The following is a 22,937-nucleotide window of genomic DNA, read 5'->3' as shown; positions in this document are numbered from 1 at the left end:
GTAGCTTGGGGTCTGTTGTGGAGCTGGGACCTGGTCTGTGTCCCCAACTTAGTGACCTAGACTTGGCTGTATTGTGCAAAGAGGAGTCCACATTTTGCTCTGTTTTTGGCTCTTGAAGGCTAAAGTGGCTCTGCCCTTCTCTTATTTTGTGACAGTGTCCTCAGGGACTCCTATAAACCCCACCAGGATGTCTGAGGCATGAGAAACCCTCTATGTCAACTCTCACAGCAGTCCTGAGACACATGTTCCCCTCTGGATTGCACAGATTTCCAGAGTACTTGAAAGAGTTGAATATTCTGCGCTCTGGGATTTCATGGGGTTTTCATCATTTTAGATCACTTCAAAGGTCTTTCCCAAGCCTCTGAGCAAAGCCTTTTACCCTGACAATATCCACCTTGCTTCCCAAACACCCTGTTGGGTAGGTGGAACAGGTTGGGTGAGTTCTTCTGTTTTTTAGATGATTCACCTTGCCTGGAGGGCTGCTGGCTGAACAAGAAACCTGCAGGTTTCTTGACAGTAGAACAAGTGTTAGGAGTATAAAGGAGAACACTGGGCACAGCTCATTAACTGGCAAAAAATAGTTCTTTGTGTCATGTGTCTCCTGGGGAACTTCAAGGGTGTGTGAGTAGCTGGACTTCAACAGTGGGCTGAGCAGAGGGGAAAACTGACTGAGGTGGTGGCTTGGGCTTGGGTGAGGAATTAAGGATGCAGAGAAGAGTAGAGCAGAGTATAGCAGAGCAGTGCAGAGCAGACTATTTCAGTTGGAAGGGACCCACAAGCATCCTGTAGTCCAACTGCCTGACCAATTTAGGGCTGACCAGAAGTTAAAACATGGTGTGAAGGGCATGGTCCTTCAGCAATTTTTGAGGAAGTGAGGTTGCTGAATATGCATCCTGATCCTCATCAAGATAGAGGAGGTACTATTTTTCCCTAGGAGATTAGAGCCAACTCTTATCTTCAATGGAGCCTCCCACAATGCCATCCCTTTGCTATTTGTATATAGAACACATAAAAGAACTCCAAAAAATGCCCCAAAATCAGGGAGTTGGGCATGGTTGTGGGTTTTTAGGTGCTTGCACATAATCTGGGAGCTGGAGCTCTCCTGCCTCATGAGGTTAGTGGTTTTGGTGGGTGCAGGATGGTGTTCCCTTTGACTAAAGCAAACTGTTTGTTGTTTTCAGGGAGAGTGCGATCACAGCAGCAGTGGGAACACAGGATCCCAGCTGGGGTCAGGTTCCAGGTGTGGGTCTGGATCCAGGTCTGGCAGGCATGGGAGAAGCAGCCAGTTCAGGCACTCATCCAAGGTATACCTGGTAGCAACGTGTTGAAGTCCTGTCCCTGTCTTGCTCTTTATCAGAGACACCTTCCTAATGATGGGTTTTGTGTCTGTGTCTACCAGGAGGGGGTGAGTGCATGGCAATGATGAAGGAGACCTCAGAGAGAAGTCTGAGATGTGTTAAGTGCCTTAATTTGGGGGGAAAAGTCCCTACTCAGCTGGTTTAGTGCATAGGAAATGTGGTTCATAGAATCATAGAATTGGCTGGGTTGGAAGGGACCTCAGAGATCATCGAGTCCAACCCTTTTACCACCGTTGCGGTTGCTAGACTATGGTACTGAGTGCCACATCCAGTCTCTTTTTAAAAAGCTCCAGGGACGGAGAATCCACTACTTCCCTGGGCAGCCCATTCCAATGCCGGATCACTCTCTCCGTAAAGAAATTCTTTCTAATATCTAACCTAAATTTCCCCTGGCACAACTTAAGACCATGCCCTCTTGTCTTGTTGAAAGTCGTCTGGCAAAAGAGCCCAACGTCCACCCGGTTACAACCTCCTTTCAAGTAGTTGTAGACAGCGATGAGGTCTCCCCTGAGCCTCCTCTTCTCCAGGCTGAACAGCCCCAGCTCTCTCAGCTTCTCCTCAAAGGGTCTGTGCTCAAGTCCCTTCACCAGCCTGGTTGCCCTCCTCTGGACCTGCTCCAGGACCTCGATATCCTTCCTGAACTGGGGGGCCCAGAACTGGACACAGTACTCAAGGTGTGGCCTCATCAGTGCTGAGTACAGGGGCAGAATCACTTCCTTGGACCTGCTGGCAACGCTGCTCCGGATACAGGCCAGGATGCCATTGGCCTTCTTGGCCACCTGGGCACACTGCTGGCTCATGTTCAGCTTCCTGTCAATCCAGACTCCCAGGTCCCTTTCTGCCTGGCTGCTCTCCAGCCATTCTGTGCCCAGCCTGTAGCGCTGCATGGGGTTGTTGTGGCCAAAGTGCAGGACCCGGCACTTGGCCGTGTTAAACCTCATCCCACTGGAATCAGCCCAACTCTCCAGTCTGTCCAGGTCCCTCTGCAGAGCCCTCCTGCCTTCCAGTTGATCGACACTTCCCCCCAGCTTAGTGTCATCTGCGAATTTGCTGATGATGGACTCAATCCCCTCATCTAAATCATCAATGAAGATATTGAACAGAACCGGGCCCAACACTGATCCTTGGGGGACACCACTAGTGACCGGCTGCCAATTGGATGCAGCCCCGTTCACCACCACTCTCTGGGCCCGGCCCTCCAGCCAGTTCTCAACCCAGCACAGGGTGCTCCTGTCCAAGCTGTGGGCTGATAGTTTTTTCAGGAGGATGCTGTGGGAGACGGTGTCAAAGGCCTTGCTGAAGTCCAGGTAAACCACATCCACAGCCTTCCCCTCATCCACCGGTCGGGTCACCTGATCATAAAAGGAGATCAGGTTGGTCAGACAGGACCTGCCCTTCCTAAACCCATGCTGGCTGGGTCTGATCCCTTGCCCATCCTGCAGGTGCTGTGTGATTGCACTGAGGATGATCTGCTCCATGACCCTGCCAGGCACTGAGGTCAGGCTGACGGGCCTGTAGTTTCCTGGGTCCTCTTTCCGGCCCTTTTTTTGGATTGGCGTGACATTCGCCAACTTCCAATCATCTGGGATGTCCCCAGTGAGCCAGGTTCTTCTCTTTGAAGTCCTGAAGTATTTTAATCTGGGGGAAGTAAGAGAGGTCTGTAATCATTTGGTTGCCAAGGCTTCATGGATATAGGAGTGTACACCACATCGATGGTCTTCAATGGTGACATTCCATGGGAGCTGTCAGCAGGACTGAGTGGAGAGTTACCTTCTGGTCTGCAAAAGACTTTGCTTTTGATTTGGTTTTAGGTCCATTCCTTCAACTCAGACAAGGGACCTCTTCTGTGTGTTTTAGGCAACCTCTATCCTTCTCTGTCCTCTTGGAGTTGTTCTACTTCTGCAATCATGAGCATTGATTGACACTTTCTGGGAGGTTTGGGGCCAGTAAGCAAAGTCAGAGAATCCCAGAATGCTTTGGGTTGGAAGGGGCCTTAAAAATCATCCAGTCCCACCCCTTTCCAAGGGCAGGGACACCTCCCACCAGCCCAGGTTGCTCCAAGCCCCATCCAACCTGACCTGAGACACTGCCAGGGATGGGGCAGCCACAGCTTCTCTGGGAAACCTGGGACAGGGGATCAGCACCCTCACACAAACGAATTTCTTCTTCATGTCTAACCTAAATCTCTCCTTTTTCAGTCTGAAACCATTCCCCCTCATCCCATCCCTCCATTCCCTTGTCCAAAGTCCCTCCCCAGCTTTCCTGGAGCCCCTTGAGGCACTGGAAGGTGCTCTAAGGTCTCCCTGGAACCTTCTCTTCTCCAGGCTGAACAACCCCATCTCTCTCAGCCTGGCTCCAGAGCCACTCCAACCCTTCCAGCGTCTCTATGGCCTCCTCTGGACTTCATCAGCTCCATGTTTTTGTGTTGGGGACCCTAGAACTGGACCAGGGGCCAGAATTCCTGCACCATCCATCCATCTCATCCATCCTGAAGAGCCTGAGGAAATCGTTCATCTTCCTGAGCCATGCTGGGAGAGGAACTGCAGAACTGTGGCACTGCTGGGAAGTGGGTGTTCTTTCTGGGAGGAGTGAGACTTGACATAGCTCTTTGCTTTGAGGAGGGATAACTTATTCCTTAAAATGTCTTTGTCATGAAAATTGCAGTTTTCAACAAGAAAACCTTTAATGAGAACCTTGATTTTGGTCTTTAGAATCACAGAGTAATTTGGGTGGAAAGGGACCTCCAAAGTCCATCTAGTCCAACCCCATGCAGTCAGCAGGGAAACCCTCACCTAGATCAGGTTGCTCAGAGACTCCTCAAGCCTCACCTTGAAATATCTCCAGGTATGAGGCCTCAACCACCTCCCTGGACAACCTGGGCCATTGTTCCACTGCCCTCATGGTACAGAACTTGTTCCTAACATTCAATCTAAATCTGCTCTTCTCTAATTTAAAACCATTGCCCCTCACCCCATCACTACAGGCCCTTGCACACAGTCCCTTTCCAACCTTCCTGTAGCCCCTTCAGATACTTGAAATTTGCTTTTAGGTCTCCCTGGAGCCTTCTCTTCTCCAGGCTGAACAATCCCAGCTCCCGCAGCCTGTCCTTGCAGAGATGTTCCAAGATAATTTCCATAGCCTCCTCTGGATCTGCTCCATCAGGTCCATGTCCTTCCTGTGCTGAGGGCTCCAAAGCTGGATGCAGTACTCCAGGTGAGGTCTTCCCAATGGCAGAACCACCTCTCTGGATCTTCTGACCACACTTCTGATGCAGCTCAGGATGCTATTGGCCTATTTTTTTGTGATTTGCGGCATGGGAAGGAGGAGCAGTGAGAAGAAAGGGTGGGACACTGAGCTGGGCTTTGAAAAGCTGCTGTGTGCACACAAATGCTGACTTGGTGAGGAATGTGCTGAAGCTGTAGAGATGGGTAAAAAGGCAGAGGCCACGTGGGCAGTGGCATGGTCCAAGCCCTGTGTTTGTGTGGCCATCTCCCAAGCGTTGGGAGAAAGTGGCTGGAGATGGTGTGTGCTCCCAGGGGCTTGAGGACAGAGGTTGTGGACATACATTAGTAGGATCAGCTTTACTGATTGCTCTGGGGATTGATGGTGTTCTCACCCGGCTGTCTCTCAGTTCTCAGGCCTGGTGGATTAATTAATTTTCAGCAGAACCAGTCTCTCCATGGTGAAAATTCTGATCTACAGCTGAGGGTCATTGGGAGCTCCAAGTGGAAACTGATGAAGGGGAGAATTGAAGTCCTGGGGGTAAAACCAGCAAATCACTTCTTTTATTTTTTTAATGTATGCAATATATTTTTTTTTATCCCTAGGCATGAGAATTGGCTTTTTTTCAAGTCTTAATATGAAGTATTGGTAGCACTGTGAGGATTTTAGCGTACTTGATTGGGCAGCAGGCATGCTCCCTGCCTCGTGAGTAAAGACAGAAAGAGGTTATAAAGACAGGTCACCAAGGACCAAAAGGACATCTCAGAATGTCCATAGTGACTCCTGACATAATGACAACTTGCATTGTCCTTTGAGCCTGGCACTGTCTTTATGGAGTCTGGGGAATGCTTGGAGCAACTTTGAGAGGTCATGGGGACACAGGTTTGGAGGACATGTAGGAGAGTATTGGGGTTATTCAACCTGGAGAGGTTGACATGAGGAAGAAATTCTTCACTATGAGGGTGGTGAGAGATTGGAAGAGGTTTTTCAGAGAAGCTGTGGCTGCCCCATCCCTGGAAGTGTTGAAGATAAGGTTGGATGAGGCTTCATAGGAGGTGTGGAGGAGTTGGGTGGGACAGCTTGTGCTGCATTAGGAATCCACTTGGACATAAATTTTTGCTATTTAACACTTTTGCTGATGGTTTTCCTCATCTTCATTGCAAGTGGTTACATTTTCCCCATTCTTTCTCCTTGAGCCCCAATATCCTACTCTTAGGAAATCCTCTTGTATTTGGCTCACTGACTGGGAGTTAAAATACTCCATGTCCATAAGAAATGGAATGAGAAATGGGTCTCCAGGAGGAGGTGTCTCTACTTTGGGTGGGTGGTAGCTGGGAAGACCTGCACATAGATTTTCATTTTGAGGGTGCTTCAAAGTATTTAAAAAACTGATTTCAGTGCTCCAGGCTTGGAGCAGAGTGGACATGGAAGGGTTGGAGTGTGTCCAGAGAAGGGCAATGGAGCTGGGGAAGGGTCTGGAGCAGAAGTCTGCCCAGGAGCAGCTGAGGGAGCTGGGGGTGTTGATCCTGGAGCAAAGGAGGCTGAGGGGAGACCTTCTGGCTCTCTGCAACCCCCTGAGAGGAGGTTGGAGCCAGGGGGTTGGTGTCAGTCTTTTCTTCCAAGGAACAAGGGATGGGACAAGAGGAATTGACCTGGAGGTTTAGATTGGAGCTTGGGAACAATTTCTCCCTGGAAAGGGTTGTCAGGGCATGGCCCAGGCTGCCCAGGGCAGGGGTGGAGTCCCTATCCCTCCAAAAAAACATGTTCAAAAGGTGTGGTCATGGCAATTCAGGACCTGGTTTAGTTGGCATGTTGGTATTGGGTTGATGGTTGGACTTGATTGTCGTGAAATGAGGCAACCAGGTGCCACTAATTGCCAGGGAGTGGGCATGAGCTTGTGTCAAGTCCACCTGTGCCTGATTAGGGTGGGCCCCCACTGCGCACGAGCAGGACCAGGGGGCCAATCCTAATCAGGCACAGGTGGGCTTGACACAAGCTCATGCTTACTCCCTGGCAATTAGTGGCACCTGGTTGCCTCATTTCATTACACTTGATGACCTCAGATGTCTTTTTCCAGCCTTAATGATTTCTTGGTGGGAGAAAATTTTGCTTACCTGTGCCTAAAAGAAGCAGCTCTACTTCCATAACTGGTGGTTTGTATCTGTGTAGAGAGATGTTGACTTGCAGATCTCCAGAATTTCAAATCATAATCCATAAGCCCCTTGGAGGAGACAGAAGAGGGAGAGATGTGGCCATGTTTGGTGTATCTGGTGTCTAAAGCTGGGAATAGCTTTGAAGTTCTACCATCCATAGGGTGCACCAAAGATGTTCATCCTGTTGGTTGGAAGAGCATGAGCAGACTGAGGTCTGGGACTGTAAGAAATAGTCACATTTTTATGAATTTTTGATGCCTCAGTTGTCATTATTAATAATATTTGGAAATTACAGAAATTATAGGAGGAAGAATATGTGAAGCCACCTTCTCCAGCAGTTGTTTTACCAGAGTGGGACCATTGGGGCTCAAATATATAATCTGAATATGTGTAAAAAGTGTTGGCAGAAAAATGGTGCTTTGGGACTTTCTAATGTCCATCCCATATAAGTCTGAGTCAAAGAGCCAAGTCCACCTTTAAAGGGTGGAGAGGGCAACCCTCTTTCTGGGGAGAGGTCATGTGTGGGCTGATGACTGTAAAAGGGCCATGAAGGACAAGTGTGAGGTCTTTGCTTTAGATGCTCCCACTTCTGGTCACAAAAGGAGCTGCATGGCAGAGCTGAAGGTGCTTTGAAGTTTGCTGGAGGTTTCTCATGGTTTCCACCTGGTTGTACCTTGATGCTTTTGCTTCTTGAGTAGAAGGAACCTGTCACCTGAGTGTTGGTGGGACATGTAGCAAAAGTTCATTTGCTGGTGTGCATGGCAGAGGTGGAAAGGGGCAGAGTTCTGATGTTCTTCAGCTGTTGTTAGAGCAAATCATGACTCCTTGGAGAAGCAGGACAGCTTACCCCATCCTTATTAGTGACAACAGCATGCTGGTGAGGAGTATCTCCATCCTTGGAGATATTTAAAAGCCATCCAGATGTGGTCCTGGCCACCTGGTTGTAGGTGGCTCTGCTCAAGCCTTAGGGTTGGACCAGATGAGCTTCAGAGGTCCCTTCCCACCTCAAATGATCTGTGACCCTGCAGCTGGATGTCTTCGTGGCTGGGATGTCAACCTGCCCATTAGACCTTGGTGAGTCTTGGAGGTTGAGGACAGTAGGAGGACAGGACTGGAGCCCAAGTTGAGCCTACATGTTGTCTGCTCCATGTTGTCCACAGCTTTGTGTCCCCAAGGCTGAAACTGTCACTCCTTGCCTTCACCATGCGCTTTTGCAGAGGGAGAGGGGGACTTGACCTTCCAGTGAGTTTGGATTCACAGGGAAGTGGAGAAGCCCACACCTGGAGGCTGGGACACTTCCGTGGCTGGTGGTGGGAGAGGCTGTGGTGGGCTGTGCCATGGTCCAGATGGTACCAGGTACCTTCTGGAGAGTAACCACCTTTGCCTCCCTCCTAGAATGGCAACAAGGAGACCTCCCTTGACATGCTGGGCACGGACATCTGGGCTGCCAACACCTTTGAGTCCTTCAGGTAAGATGGTTTTCAAACACTTGAAGAGAGAGATGGACTCTGCCCTCTCTGAGCTGTCAATCTGTGTCCATCCTGCTGGTACCCAGGCACCTGGGAGTCCCCTGCCTGGTCCTGAAGTCACTGCTCCTCCTCCTCCCCATTCCCAATTAGCCCATGGCACTAAGTACAATCCATCTATTTAAAGCATCGCACATGCTTAGGAGATGCTGCTGGATGGGTTTGCAGTCCAAACATCTGAAGCTGATAGGACAAGGGGTGATGGGATTAAGAAGGGAGATTTAGGTTTTAAAATGAAAGAGAGGAGGAGATTTATGTCAGACAAATTCTTCACTGTGAGGGTGGTGAGATGCTGGAAGAGGTTTCCCAGAGAAGCTGTGGCTGCCCCATTCCTGGCAGTCTCCGGTCAGGTTGGATGGGGCTTGGAGCAACCTGGGCTGGTGGGAGGTGTCCCTGCCCATGGCAGGGGTTTGGAACTGGGTGATCTATAAGATCCATTCCAACCCAAACCATTCTGTGATTTTATGATTTGTAATCATCCAAGAGCTGTATAGGCAAGACTTGAGGCATCTCTTAGCTACTGTTCCAGGATTTTACTCTTCTATTTCCTGGAGGTGACATTATATGTTGGCATCACAGCTGCTGGGAAGAGCTCTTCAGCCACTTCCAACACAGGGAAAGTGGTGAAATATGCTCTCTGTCCAGTTTTATTTCTCCCTGTTCCTGGAGCACTGCAAGAGTCTCCAGGGGTTGAGCTCCCACCTGGGACTTGTTTCAGGCTTGTTCAGGACCAGAGAGAACATGACCATTGCATGGACCAGACCACTACCTCTTGCCTTGCCCCCTTGATCCAGAGAGCAAGTCTGGTTAGCAAGGTGTGGGCTGCATCATGCTACATCAGACAGCAAAATTAAGGGTGTAGATCAGACAACAGGAGCTCAACAGCTCCAAAAAGAAGAAACGTGAAAAGAAACATGATAGAACAATGTGAAGGTTGGAGGCCCCCATCCATGTGCTCTGCAGCAAGTAGTGAGGCTCTAATGTGCCCTCTTCAGCTGGGTGGTGTTTAATTAGCAGTGGACTTTATTTTTTTGTTTTTTCCTTGTTTTTCTCTCCTAGTGGTGCGACGTGGGACCTGCAGCCTGAAAAATTGGATTTCACCCAGTTTCACAGGAAGCCCCGAAACACCTCCAAACATCCACTGCCTCACGTAGACAGAGAAGGGTGAGTGCTACACCTGTGCTGTCATGCTCTCCAGCAAGGTCTCTGACTTCTCTCTTGGAGAGGGAATGCTAGTTTGGTGGCATGGTTCACATGGAAGACATTGGGAAGAGGTGGTGGAGCAGCAATTGGATCCAGCTCTGGGGTCCTCAGCACAGATATGGAGCTGTTGGAGCAGATCCAGAAAAAAACAAGCTGGAGCTAGAGCACCTCAACTATGGGCTGGGGTTGTTCAGCCTGGAGAAGGGGAAGATCCAAGGAGACCTTTTCAGGACTTACAGGGGACCTAGAAGGAAAAAGAGGGGAGATTCAGATTTGATTTAGGGAAGAAATTTTTTATGCTGAGGGTGGGGAGACCAGACCCTGGCCCAGGTTGCCCAGAGAGGTGGGAGATGCCCCATCCCTGGAATCATTCTGATGATCCCTGGATCATCCCTGGAATCAACCTGATCCAGTTGCAGATGTCCCTGTACACTGCAGAGGGGTTGGACTGGATGGATTTGAAAGATCCAAGTCTCCTAGATTTAAACATCTCTGGAGGAAAGATCCCAGCTTAGTGTTGAACCTGGTTACAGTAACCATAAGTGATGGGGCTTCTGCTGTTCTCCCCAGCAAGACTTCAGCGAAGAAGAGAACATCAATGTGATGTTTGGAGATCCAATCATTCATCTCCTATCTGCTAGCTGGGAAAATATTAACCAGCTTCCTTTGGTGGTGACAACCTTCAGTGGCCTCCACAGGTTGGATTCCTCATTGGTTGTTGGTTGGTTAAGCTGATAATGCTTAGATGGACAGCAAGGTTTCTCTGCAGACTCTGCAGTTTGAGAACCAATCATTTAATATAGGTTTTTTATCCTCTTATTGTTCAGCCGTGGTGCTCAACACTCTGGTGCTGGCAGTGCTAGTCCAGGCTATTATTTGTCCTGTTATCCCAAGTTCTGACAAGGCTTCAACTCATCCCTGAAGCAATTCATTGCAAAGCTCTGCTAGAACAAAACTGGAGCATCAACTCCATAACCACATTTTATTCCATCAATTTTTGTCTCTTTTTATCCTAGTCATTAACCATATCCTGCACACAGAGGAGGGAAAAAAGTCAAAGCAGGTCTAAAAGATGAGGTTGAGAAGATGGCAGGTGGCTTCTCACTGCCATGTTGGACATAGGAATGGAAATCATAGCATCATAGAATGGTTTGGGTTGGAAGGAACCCTAAAGCTCATCCAGTTCCAACCCCCTGCCATAGGCAGGGACACCTCCCACCAGCCCAGTTTGCTCCAAGTCCCATCCAACCTGACCTAAGACACTGCCAGGGATGGGGCAGCCACAACTTCCTTGGCCAGCCTGTTCCAGGGTCTCACCACCTTCAAATTAAAGAATTGTCTCCAAATGTCCAATCTAAATCTCACCTCTTCAAGTTTTAAACCATTTCCCCTTGTCCCTTCACAACACATCAGTGTAAAAAGCCCTTCCCCAGCTTTCTTGTTGCCCCTTCAGATAGTGGAAGGTTGCTCTAAGGTCACCTGGGAGCCTTCTCTTCCCTAATCTCACTCAGAGATGTTTTTCTGTCGATAGATTGGTTTTGCCATTGAAAAATAAAATGAAGGGCCCTCCATAAAAAAAAGAGGCCTTCATGGTTGATGGCACTTAGCAGGTGATCCCACCAGCAGCACCTGCTATGTAGAAGGAGAATGAAGCAGGTTCTGCTCTGCTTCTGGTTCCTGGAGTAGTGTGAATGCCCAGGGTGCAACTGGGTAGAGAAGGCAGTCTGGAGAGGAGATATTTAATCACTCCTAAATAATCCAGCTGGAGACATGAAAAAAGAACTACTGCCTAAGCAGAAAAGTTTAACAGATGCCAGGAGCCCAAGCAGAGCATCTCCCAAAATGCAGGTCTTAGAAACAACATGCTAGAAGAGAGGGAGCACAGACAAAATTGATTTTTTTTTATTTTGGAAATCTGTTGTGCATTCATCAGTTCTCCAGGTTTTATCTGTGCTGAGCAGTAGGCAGCTGGCTGAACCTCCAAGAAGCTCCACCAAATGCTAGCCAGGCATTTCCCCTCTTGTTCAAGTGGCATTTTGTTAACATGCTAGCAATGAAAATTTGAATAACAAAGGAAAAGAAGAGAAATGCTGTTCAAAATGTTTTTTCTCCACTTTCTGTACCAAAGAGACTGTTTTGTTCCTCATCCCTTGCCCAAGGTTGGCTGTATAGTACCATCCAGTTGATAGACCTCCAGTGTCTTCTGTTTGCCTGAAGGGTTTTCCTCCAGAAAGACACCTGATTTTATGTGCAAATACTGAGTTTGGGGATCTGCTGAACGACCAAAGGAGGATGGTTAAGGAAAACTAGGGCACTTTACCTCCTTTCTGACCTGAATTTTTGCTGCCTTTCATTCCCGGCCCTACTTCTTGCTGTGCTTTTGCTCTTCCAAACACTTTTGCAGTGTTGTAGCTGCTATTTCCTCTTTGTTCCAGGTATTTCCCAAGCCTGTGTATCACTTTAGTTTTTCCCATACCCTTCTGATTTGCTGTAAATAAATGAGGGTGTTAATTAAATCAAATCTTTCCATTCAGCTTTGGTTTGGGAATCTGCTGCTTTAGCTCTTGCTTTTTTTTTCCTGCAATTTTTTTAATCCCATTTGCTGTAATTCCACCAAGCAGGGTTGAGGGCAGCCCTGAAGAGAAGGACTTGGGGGTGTTGATTAATGAAAAACTTACCGTGAGCCAGAAGTGAGCTCATGCAGCTCAGAAGGCCAAGGGATGCATCAAGAGGACCATGGCCAGGAGGTCAAGAGAGGGGATTCTCCCCCTCTGCTCTGCACTTTTGAGACCCCACCTTGAATATTGCCTCCAGTTCTGGTGTTCCCACCCTAAGAAGGACAGAGATCTGTTGGAATGAGTCCAGAGGAGGCCACAAAGATGATCCAGGGGCTGGACACCTCTGCTGTGAGGAGAGGCTGAGGGAGCTGGGATTGTTCAGTCTGGAGAAGAGAAGACTCCAGGGGGTCCTCAGAGCTGGCTTACAATTCCTGAAGGGAACCTTCTTGGCATTTCAAATTGTACATTTGTATTTATATCAAGTTTGCTGCTTGATATGTGTTTGTGCTTCTGCACCAGCACCCTTCTCAGCAGGACAACAGGAGCTCCCGTGGAGACCACCAAATGAGCCATGCTTCAAAGGAAACATTTTCCATTACATTTTTGTGTCCTTGCTTTATAATTTTTTTTTTTTTTGCCACGTGGGCTTTTCTTTTGGTTTTCCTTCCTCTGGGAATCAAGTCACCCAATGGTACAGCTCAAGGATTTAAGTTTTTTTCCTGTTGCTATTACCAAAGCCATTTGAAGACTGTGGTGGATGGTGCAAGGGGAGAGGGAAAAGCATTTAATTTTTTAGTAATGACTTTACACCCATGTGGGAGTGCTTTGGAAGCACAGTGTACTCATTTCAGAGAGCCTCTTTGTTTTCATGAGGGTCCTTTGCAGTAAGAACTAATCTTTCCCATGTGCCATCATAGAAAATGAACTTTGGTTCCAGCTTGGTTTGACTTAGGTTTTGGTTTTGTTTTCTTCCTGCCACAGGCTTGGAAAAGGGAAATATGAGGATGGTGATGGCATCAACTTGAACGACATAGAGAAAGTCCTTCCAGTTTGGCAGGTAAGTGATGAGGACATCTCATGCCTGCAGGTGGAGACCAGCAGCTCCCTGCCTTATCTTTTCTTAGGAAAACCTTCCCAGCAGCGGGATATGTTGAGTTTTGGAGTCTTTTGGGGTTTGTGATGGAGACACACATGGTTTCAGCAAGCCTTGATGGGAAGTGCTGGACAAGTGGTGGAACATTGAGGACAATATCTATATTTATTTATATTTATATATGTCCATGGGCACAGGGCTCATATATTTTAGGAAAAGAGGTTCTGAAAAGCACCAAGCTTCCTGACAGCTTCAAAATAAATCCTTGCCAGGATGCCAGCAAAGGTGGTGGTGTGCTGACCCACAGGTTTCCCCCATGGGATGCCCTATGATCATCTACTTGAACATTTTCTGCAGCCTCTTTCTTCTCCACATCTATCTCTACATCCCAGCTTTGGTGGTTCTGGTTAAATGTCTTTTGATTCTCAGGTGCTGGGGAATGGCAGGATGAACCCCACAGTTAAAAATACCCCAAACATTGAGGGTTTTGTCCTGCATTGGGCAACTTTCTGAGGATGCTCAGCATGATTTTTCTGCAGCTCTTTGACTCCAGAGGGGAGGTCAGAAACATCTCATGTGCTGTGCTAACTTTCCCCCTTTCAGTGCTGAGCAAAGAGCTCCCTGGGCTTCTTGCTCATGCATCATGTGAGGAAAGCCTTGCTTATCCTGCAAACCATGTGATGATCTGATTATTTCTTTTAGTTGGATCTAAATATGTGAACCAGTGGAAAGTGTGGGGAAGTGCTGCTGACTTTGGCAGCCTGCAGCTGCTTTCTGCCCAGTTTCTTCCATGCTTGGTATGTCTGGACTTTAGGTCACAGGGTGAAAACATGAAGCTCAGCTGACCCCAGTAAGCCTGCAAAATAAGGTTTCTTTGCCCTGGGGAATAACTGGAAATGAGGAAACAAAACAGCTTTGGTGTGAGGAGCTGATGTTCTCCTGAGTTGTACTTCTTTTATAATTGACAGATACTGATGAATAAGCAAGGTCCTCCTGGTCTGGTTGTCATCTCATCCTGTCCTAACACCAACCTGGAATTCATTGACTCCAGTGAATTAATACCAATCTATACCTTAATATCTAGTTTAATTCTTGGTGCTGCAGCTCTCTAAACTGGAAGGACTAGTGGCAACACTGGATTTGGGGGTTTTTTTGTGCCTCTGGGCAGACTCCTGCAATACTCCATTATTTTGAAGGCTTGCTTACCTAGGCATGTGCAGTCATATGTGCCTGTGGGAACATATGGAATGGGGAAGCCTGGGAATTCTGGGTGAGGATTGATGCTGTTCAATGTTGACATGTGAAATACTTGCAGACAGCTGCTTTAATCTTGATGTATCACTGTTAGCTGGATTTGACTGTGATTGTGTAATACCAATGGTGATTCTCCTGGTCTTTATCCCTTGTTTCAAATGGCTCTGTGGAGCACAGTGTGTGGGGGCATAAAGGAAAATGTTTGTGTGAGCCTCTGGAAGAGAATCTTTCACCTTCTGTGGGTCTTTCCCACACTGTGGTTATGTTTGTGTCATATCCTGAAGCTTTTTGGGGTTGGAGATCCATAAAATCTCATTCTGTCTGTATTTAAGATCCCATGGGTTGCTTATGTCAGCTGTGCATGGATGGAGGGGCTGGTCTGAGCATCCCCCAGTGAAACTGGGATGGTCTCAGCATCCTCCAGAAAGACAGGGCTGCTCCGAGCATCCTTCAGGATGATTGCGTTGGTCCAAGCATCCTTCAGAGGAGGATGCACATGTCTGGCTGCTGAATGTTTCAGAACCTCTAGCAGGGTTAAAAGCACCAAGTCCAATACCTGAAATGGGCCTACAAGAAAGCTTGGATAGGGTTTTTTACATGGGTGTGTGGTGACAGGACAAGGGGAAATTATTTCAAACTTGAAGAGGGGAGATTTAAGTTGGACATCAGGAAGAAATTCTTTGCTTTGAGGATGGTGAGACCCTGGTTCAGGTTTCCCAGAGAAGCTGTGGCTGCCCCATCCCTGGCAGTGTCTCAGGTCAGGTTGGATGGGGCTTGGAGCAACCTGGGCTGGTGGGAGGTGTCCCTGCCCATGCAGGGGGTTGGGACTGGATAAGCTTCAAGGCTCCTTCCATCTCAAGGTTTGTGTGAGATAGTGTCTTGCTTTCAGGCTGCTTTGGCAACATAGTTCCTTTGCTGGTTAAGGTATGATGGGCATAGGACATGAATCTAGAACTCATTTCCAGTATACATCCACATTGCTATGGCTCCAGAGAGGTACATGTGTTAAACAGAATTATTCTGCCTAGCTGGACGTTATTATGTGACTTTTACTGCTGAAATCTATGGATAATATTTAATGAAATATTTCAAGGGAGAACCTGTGATTATTTGGCAATTAAAAGGTGGAAAAAAAGAACCAACAAACCCCACAACAATCTCCCCCCAAACCCTCTGATTTTTTCATAGCTCTCTAAGGGCCAAATGCTTGTCACCAGCCTTTTGTTTTGAAATTGGGGAAATAAATTGGAAGATCTGTTTGCTCCTCGGGGATGGCTCGGCTCTGCCATCTGGTGGACACAAAGGCAAAGAAACTAGCGCTGGAAGCAATTCCTTCTGGACAACGTTGACAACTGGTATTTTGAAGTGTCCTCCTGCCCCCATCTTTTCAAGGTTCATCTGGGGTGCTTGGGTTTTTTTTTCCTGGTAAATAGGATTTGTTTGGAAAGTTTTGTGGCTAGGAGTGTGTGAGGTCCTTGCTTTGGTTCAGCTCATTGAGCTCCTCCTCTTTGGCTCTGCAAGGAGCCCAGAGGGCCCAGCTCACACCTGGACTTGTTCAAACATGGTAGGTACCTCAAGAGAGATGAAGTTAACACAGATGTCCAGGGGGAGATGGGTGGATTTGGGGCAAGCAGCCTTGCTTGGACCCCTTGCTGCAGGACCCCACTGCCCCTTCCAAGGTGGTGGTTGCAGGGAGAAAGGTCTCTTTGGAGCTCAGTGACAGTTCTTTGGGGGGGTGGCTTTATTTACTAGCATCAAAGAGAGTCCTCATCCCCTTCATCTCTCCCCTCTTGCCTTGAACTTGAGCAGTTCTGGTTTTCACCAGCTCAGATCCTTCCTCTCCACAAGTGTGGTCCTCTCTCAGCACCCTTTTCTTCACCAGTGGAGTTGGTCCTTTATCAGGGAGGAGAGAGAGATTAATAGAGAGCATCTGTTACTCAGTTTAATTGCCGGGCCAGTGTTAAACCGTGACAGGGTGTCCTTATCTCTGTGTCTGACATCCCTTCCAACCAGGAGAGGGCAACCTGGTACAGGTGGTGTGCCCCATATGCTGGATGTCCCCCCTGCCACTCTAATCCTGGTGTTCTTGATGTGTCATATTGGGAGTCAGATCTCCACTGCTGAGCAAAAAAACTTTGGTTTGCCATGTCTTCCAGTAAAAGATAGTCTTTCTGTGGCATTTAACCCAACTGACAACGACCACCTCCTTGGGAAAAGGAGATGTGATCACCTGTAACCCCTTCAGCATCAGTGTTAAGGCCACCAGTGATTAAGGAAGGCAGATGAGACTGTTGCCATCTACAATGCACTGGAGAAGAGAGGTCTGGACCAAGGCTGGCTCATCCTGCTCACAGGTTCTTCTAAGGTCCAGACCTGGGCTTTGAAAGTCATAACCTGAACCAGGTTATAAACCCTGTGGTTTTTATCAAAAGTGCAGAAAAAGAGAAATCCAGTGGGGTTTTCAGGTTGTGAGGGTCTTCCATACCATATAATAGTTGTCCATTCCACAAAGGAAACACCGGGGAAGTGGCCAAGAGCTTTGATGTTTCCATTATCATTATTATTATTATTATTATTAATAATAATTATCATTATTATTATTAGCCTTGTTAGGGTTCAGAGCTGGTTTCTGATTGTAACAAGTGAGGTGGACTCATCCTTCTCAGAACTGGTTTTATTTTTCTGGTTGTCACTCAGTTCAAGCAGATTTGATGATGCTGGCTCAGAATTCATGGGGAGAGTCTTCTCAACCTGGTGGGCATGGAAATGCCTTTTTGTGGTGGTGCTTGGAGCTGGTACTGGTCAGCTGGGTGGCTTTGGAGCCAGGTTTCTTTATTTGGAGAATGGTGGATTTGGGATGACCTCCAGGGAAGGATGGGGAATGTTGGGGTACACTTGCACCCCAGTCTGGACAGATGAATTCAGAGATGGGGAGTTGGGGTGTGCAAAGAAGGTCAATGGAAAGGAGATGGGTGGCTGATGTTGCTGCTCTGAGGGTTGGCTTGATGTTTGGTTGCCCAGGGGACAGGTCTGGTGGCAAAGAGGAGTTCTACAGCACTAGAGGGCACTGCAGCCTCACTGCAGGGCCCCAAAATCCAGGTCTGAGCAAAGGAATCCAGAGGCTTTTTCCAAAGGTTTTTTTCCTCAAGCAGAAACTTCATCTGGAGTGGCTGTGTCTCACCCTCTCCTGCTCCAGGTCACATCACTCTCCATCCCACTGTGCCCACTAGTCCAGCCCAGGGGACCTTTGGGCTCATGGATGGGTGAGGTGTTCTTCTGCACCCACAACTGAATTTAGAATCAGAGAATAATTTGGGTTAAAAGGGACCTCTAAAGGTCATCTAGTCCAGCCCCAGGGACGCCCTCACCTAGATCAGGTTGCTTAGAGCCTCATCTTGAATATCTCCAGGGATGAGGCCTCAACCACCTCCCTGGTCAACCTGGGCCATTTTTTGACTGCCCTCATGGGAAAGAACTTGTTCTTTAAATCTAGTCTTCCAATCTAAATCTAATCCTCTCTAATTTAAAACCATTGCCCCTCATCCTATCACTCCAAACCCTTGCACACAGTCCCTCTCCAACCTTCCTGGACCCCCTTCAGGTACTGGAAGGTCACTATTAGGTCTCCCCAGAACTTTCTCTTCTCCAGGCTGAACAACCTCAGCTCCCTCAGCCTGTCCTTGCAGAGGTGTTCCAAGATAATTTCCATAGCCTCCTCTGGACCTGCTCTATCAGATCCATGTTCTTCCTGTGCTGAGGGCTCCAGAGCTGGATGTTGTATTCCAAGTACATTTGATTAGCACCATGCATTGTCATCAGCCTTGAGCAGAGCACGGTTAAAACTGGAGGTGTTTGTGAACCCGACGTTGTTGTTTTGTCCCAGCACCACAACCCTGAGGGGAGCTGGTGGCCAGGAGTTTGATGTGCCCCACAACCTGGGTCTGCCTCACTCCCTGTCTCCTGGAAACCCCCCATTTTTGCAAATATAACCCTGGAGTCCAATCCTATGGGATACTTCAGCAGGGCTTGGTACCAAGTGATGCTCCTCACACCACACAGATGCCAGATGTGCTGAGGGGTCCTCCCTTTCTCCGGAAGATGCTGCTGACCATTCAGATTGTTCCTCTGAACCCTCCTGCTCCCATTTCCCTGTCCCTAATTTATCCCATTGTCCCCACCCAATGTGGAAGGATATGCCAAGCTCAGCAGTAGGGAGATGATGGAGTCCATAGCTGGTCCACCTCTAATCCTCAGATCCTAGGTTACCGGGCACAAGTCTGGGTTACAAAATAAGAAAAATAAGGAGTTTTTTGCTGTTGTACAGCTTTTCCTTGGGCCAGGCTGACAGTGTGGCATGACCAGGCTGGGCTTACCAACAGGAACTTTTGGATCCATGGCAAGGAACCCCGAGGAAAAAGCTGGATGGGAAAGGTTGTTCCTGGCAGGAGGATGAAGGAAGAGCCTCTTTTTTTTTTTTTTTTTTTTTTTTGCTTTTAAGGAATTCATGAGTAATTTTAGACCCAGTTTGCTGGCAAATTAATTAATCTGGGTGTGAGGACTTGTACTGGGGTCTAAATAGCAGCTCCATAGCCATTTGAGGCTCAACAATATCACCACATTCAGCTTTGCTGTAAACACACCAGAGAACAACAGGGGCTTTTCTCAGCTTTCATGTTGACTTCCCTTTCAAAAAGGTTTTACTTTTATGCAGCTCTAATATTCAAAGCAAGCCTGAAAGGGTTTGGTTTGTTGTGTTATTATTTTCCCCAGTCATTTCTATTGGATTTGACACACACACCCCACATCCTGCTTGAATTTTAACTTCTGAATAGCATTATATCTTTTTCTTCCTTTTTATTTTATATTTTTTTAATTTCCCAGAGGATTCATTACAAACCCAAGAGGGCTCTTGCTGAATATTTTCCCAAAGCCTTTTGTGTAGTAATGATTAAGTTAAAATCAAAAAAAGGAAAAAAAATTTAAAAGATAAAGCAAAAAAAAAAATTCCAGATTTCTACAAATCCTGAATAAAAACTCAATGTCTCTTTGGTCAAGCAGTTCTTTCTGCTGGCTTCCCACATCCTTAATCCCTCTTTGTGGAAGACCTGAATTTTTAATAAAATAAAAGGAAGGAAGGAATTGGAAGACCTGAATTTTTAATAAAGGGAAGGAAGGAATTTCTTGCTGCAAAAAAAGAAATCAGGAATATTGTAGAAGCAGAGAAGGGAGATGTGTAGATGTCCCCTTTGGTGGAAGGACCTGCAGTGCCTGGAAATGCATTGCTCTCAAAAAATCCTATTTAAAGGGTCCTTGTCCCTTGGTTGACAAAATATGAGCTGAATGTTTCCTGTTGCATTTAGAAATTTCTTCTTAACCAAAAGATGCTCCTCCCTCACCCCCCAGTCTTTCTGCTGCCTTTCCTCTGATGGTATAGAAATGGCAACCGATACAATAAATGAGACCAGAAGTTCTTCAAATGTGAATTTCCTGCTTAGAGGCAGCAGGTAAGTGAATCCCATCAAGCTTGGGAAGGTGTATATATAGCTCTGGGTGTAAATATAGGTATCGAGTGGCAGGAGAAGTGGTTGGTACAATCTAAGGTGTCCCTAAAGGGGGAAATTTATTGTACTGCACAAAACACCTGGATATCTTTTCCATGGGGAAAATAGAGACTGTTTCTGAAGGGAATTAGATGATGTTCTTGCCTGTTGTAGCAAACTGAGCTCTGTAATCCAGGGGTTCCTTTCTAGTCCCACCTTTGTGTTGTCCCTCACTTTATGACTTGAAAAATACTTTGGGGAGTTGTTTAGGGTTTTGAACATACTCTGATAGCTCTTTGAAATGGCAAGTTCTTAACTGTGCACACACTGGGGTGGGCACTGAAACAAAAGTCAGCTTTGTCCTCCAAGTGCCCGTGCTGGATGTTGAGGTTGAAGGATTTCATCGGGGTTAATAGAAATAGTGAGAGGAACTTGGTCTCCACACCCTTGTCCATGTCTCCCAAGATCATTCTGCTTTGCCCTTCCCTTTCTGCTCGTGAGACCCCACCTTGAATATTGCCTCCAGTTCTGGTGTTCCCACCCTAAGAAGGACAGAGATCTGTTGGAATGAGTCCAGAGGAGGCCACATAGATGATCCAGGGGCTGGACACCTCTGCTGTGAGGAGAGGCTGAGGGAGCTGGGATTGTTCAGTCTGGAGAAGAGAAGGCTCCAGGGGGACCTCAGAGCTGGCTTACAATTCCTGAAGGGAACCTACAGGAAGGCTGGAGAGGGACTTTTCAGAAGAGTGTCCAGCAATAGGACAAGGAGAAGAGGTTCAGACTGGATCTGAGGAAGAAGTTCTTCAGCAGGAGGGTGGTGAGACTCTGGAACAGATTGCCCAGAGAAGCTGTGGCTGCCCCCTCCTGGGAGGTGTTCAAGGCCAGGTTGGATGAGGCTTTGAGCATCCTTGTCTAGATGAGAGGTGCCTGAGCTCCCTTCCAACCTCAGCCATCCTATGATTCACCTGTTAGTACTGCTGTGGAGAAACTCCTCATTGTTGGCTTGTTTTCTTTTTAATTCTCACTTTTTTTTTGTTAGTTTTTATTGGTTTTTTTATAATTCCTGTAATGTATGAGCAGCGAAACCACTGGAGAATGATAAAACTTCATTTCTTTCTGCTTTTGTGACCTGCTTGATTATTTCATTCCTCATTGTATATTCTTTTTGAGGTGCCTTGTCCGAACAGAAAGAAAATCTGTGTGCTTATAGGAGCTGTTTGTTTCCCTTTGGCTGGGCAAAATAATAGGGATCAAAAAAGTTATGGATTCCTTCTACTGGCTGGTCCCAGGGAGGGAGCCACCAACACTCACTGTCATCCATGACATGATTTGGTGAAGCTGGTGGGCTGCATGCATCTTCATCTGTCCAACCTTCTTCTTGGAGCTGTGAATAAATAGAACATAAAAAGAGTTGTTCCTCAAGTTGAGGTTGCTGCATGTTTACTGGGTAAGAATGGAAAGGTTTGGGGTCAGTAGTTGGGTGGAAATGGTTTGAAGCTGCAACAGGACCTTCTGAGCATGTGATGGCCATTTTTTCCATGGTCAATGAAAGCTTGGTTTTCCAAAAGCAGAGGACTAGGGTGAGCTCTTTTAAAGCTTTCTTCTCATTGGGTTGTTCCCATCCACACCACTGAGCCCGTGGATCTTGTTCAGCTCCACAGCTCAGCTCCATGGGACCTCTGGTGAGGACAGCACTTGGACACATCAAGGATGGAAGAGCTCCAGGGTTGCTTGTGGTTGTACAACCAGCTCAAGGCTATGGAGAACAAGATTGGACCTGGGTGCTAGGCAGGTGACCACAGGTTATAGTTGGGCTTGTAGATGCATGCAAATTTTGACCTGGAAACACAATATTGGGTTTTGGTACTAGGGTTGCCTGAACAAAGTTTCCACTGATGGAGTTGTTCTTTATTTTGCTTTCGCTACTGATCCGCCCTTAGTGCCTTAAGGCTTTGGGAGCCACCATGCTCCCCATGGTATCCCAGCAAAACAGGTCACCTCCCTGATGGGCAGGAAGGTGAGGAATCAAGCTCCTATTAAAATGACATTTCAGCCAAAAAGAGCCAAGGGGGTAAAAAAATACCCCAACCATTCATCTGCGAGTGGATTGTACCTTGTCATACAATCACAAAATCTATTATTATTACTATCATCATCAATATTTTATTTTATTATTATATTATTTTTATTATTATTTTCTTTTTAATGGTTGGCTTCACAATTCAAAGGCTACACTGTGCTTTGGTTTTTCCAGTCTGCTGCATTGTGTGACCCTGGTGACTCTGCATTAAGCCTCCTTATATAATGGCAGGGTGGTTTTTTTTAAAACCTCCATTTAATCCTTTCGAGGCAGAATTTGCTGGGTTTTGTTTCCTTTCTGAGCCTTGTCTTGCTTCCCCCCCCCCCTCCTCCTCCTCCACCTCCCCCTTCCCCAGCGGGTGCACGCTGGAGGCATCAGTCTGGGAGCAGGGTCCTTTCTTCCTTTCTATTTTTTTTCCTTTTTTCTTTTTTTTTTCCAAGTCCATGGAGAATGAAAAAAAAAAAAAAAAAGGGGGGGGGGGGTATTTTGGTTTGTTTGGGTTACAGAACTTTTCCCTGCTGTCAGGGGGAAGGACTACGTGATGTGCAACAGGTATTTTGTGAATGGAGCACAACCCTGTGACTCCCTGTTGCTTGGTCAAAGGGGGAGGCAGGGGAAGGAGAAAGAAAAAAAAAAAAACAAAACCAATCAAAATCACCACCCAGTGATTCCATCTGATTCGTTTTGTCTGGAAAAGTTTTTCAGCGCCATGGTTCTTAAGCCAGGAGGAAGCTTTCTTCTGGCCCAAGAACAATAAAGGGGTCAGCAGTCTGATCTTCCCTCCTACACCCTCTTCCTTCCATTGTGAGGGGTCTGTGCAAATATCCCAGGCTGTTTCTGCTGGGGCCTGAGGGACCTGAGCTGCCCATGTGACATTAAAGAGAGACTCTGGGAACCTAGTGATCCCGAGCTGCAAAAAGAAAGAAAAAGAAAAAAAAAGAAAAGGAAGT

At 47.2% G+C, this 22,937-nt stretch overlaps 1 protein-coding gene across 2 annotated transcripts in view; it reads left to right on the top strand.

Annotated features, from left to right (window-relative positions):
- The window catches only part of LOC103539149 (CBP80/20-dependent translation initiation factor), a 145,897-nt gene that overhangs the window by 42,057 nt on the left and 80,903 nt on the right, over positions 1-22,937 (top strand). Inside the window, exons 4-7 of one of the 2 annotated variants that reach the window (XM_030468390.1) lie at positions 1,182-1,304; positions 8,129-8,202; positions 9,319-9,423; positions 13,002-13,077. In XM_030468390.1, coding sequence (XP_030324250.1) covers positions 1,182-1,304; positions 8,129-8,202; positions 9,319-9,423; positions 13,002-13,077 — 378 coding nt within the window. The remainder of the gene's footprint in view (positions 1-1,181; positions 1,305-8,128; positions 8,203-9,318; positions 9,424-13,001; positions 13,078-22,937) is intronic. The other variant, XM_030468389.1, reaches the window with a different exon arrangement.

The sequence above is a fragment of the Calypte anna genome, chromosome W, assembly GCF_003957555.1.
Source record: "Calypte anna isolate BGI_N300 chromosome W, bCalAnn1_v1.p, whole genome shotgun sequence".
Lineage (NCBI taxonomy): Eukaryota > Metazoa > Chordata > Aves > Apodiformes > Trochilidae > Calypte > Calypte anna.
This window is presented reverse-complemented; position numbering and strand designations above follow the sequence as displayed.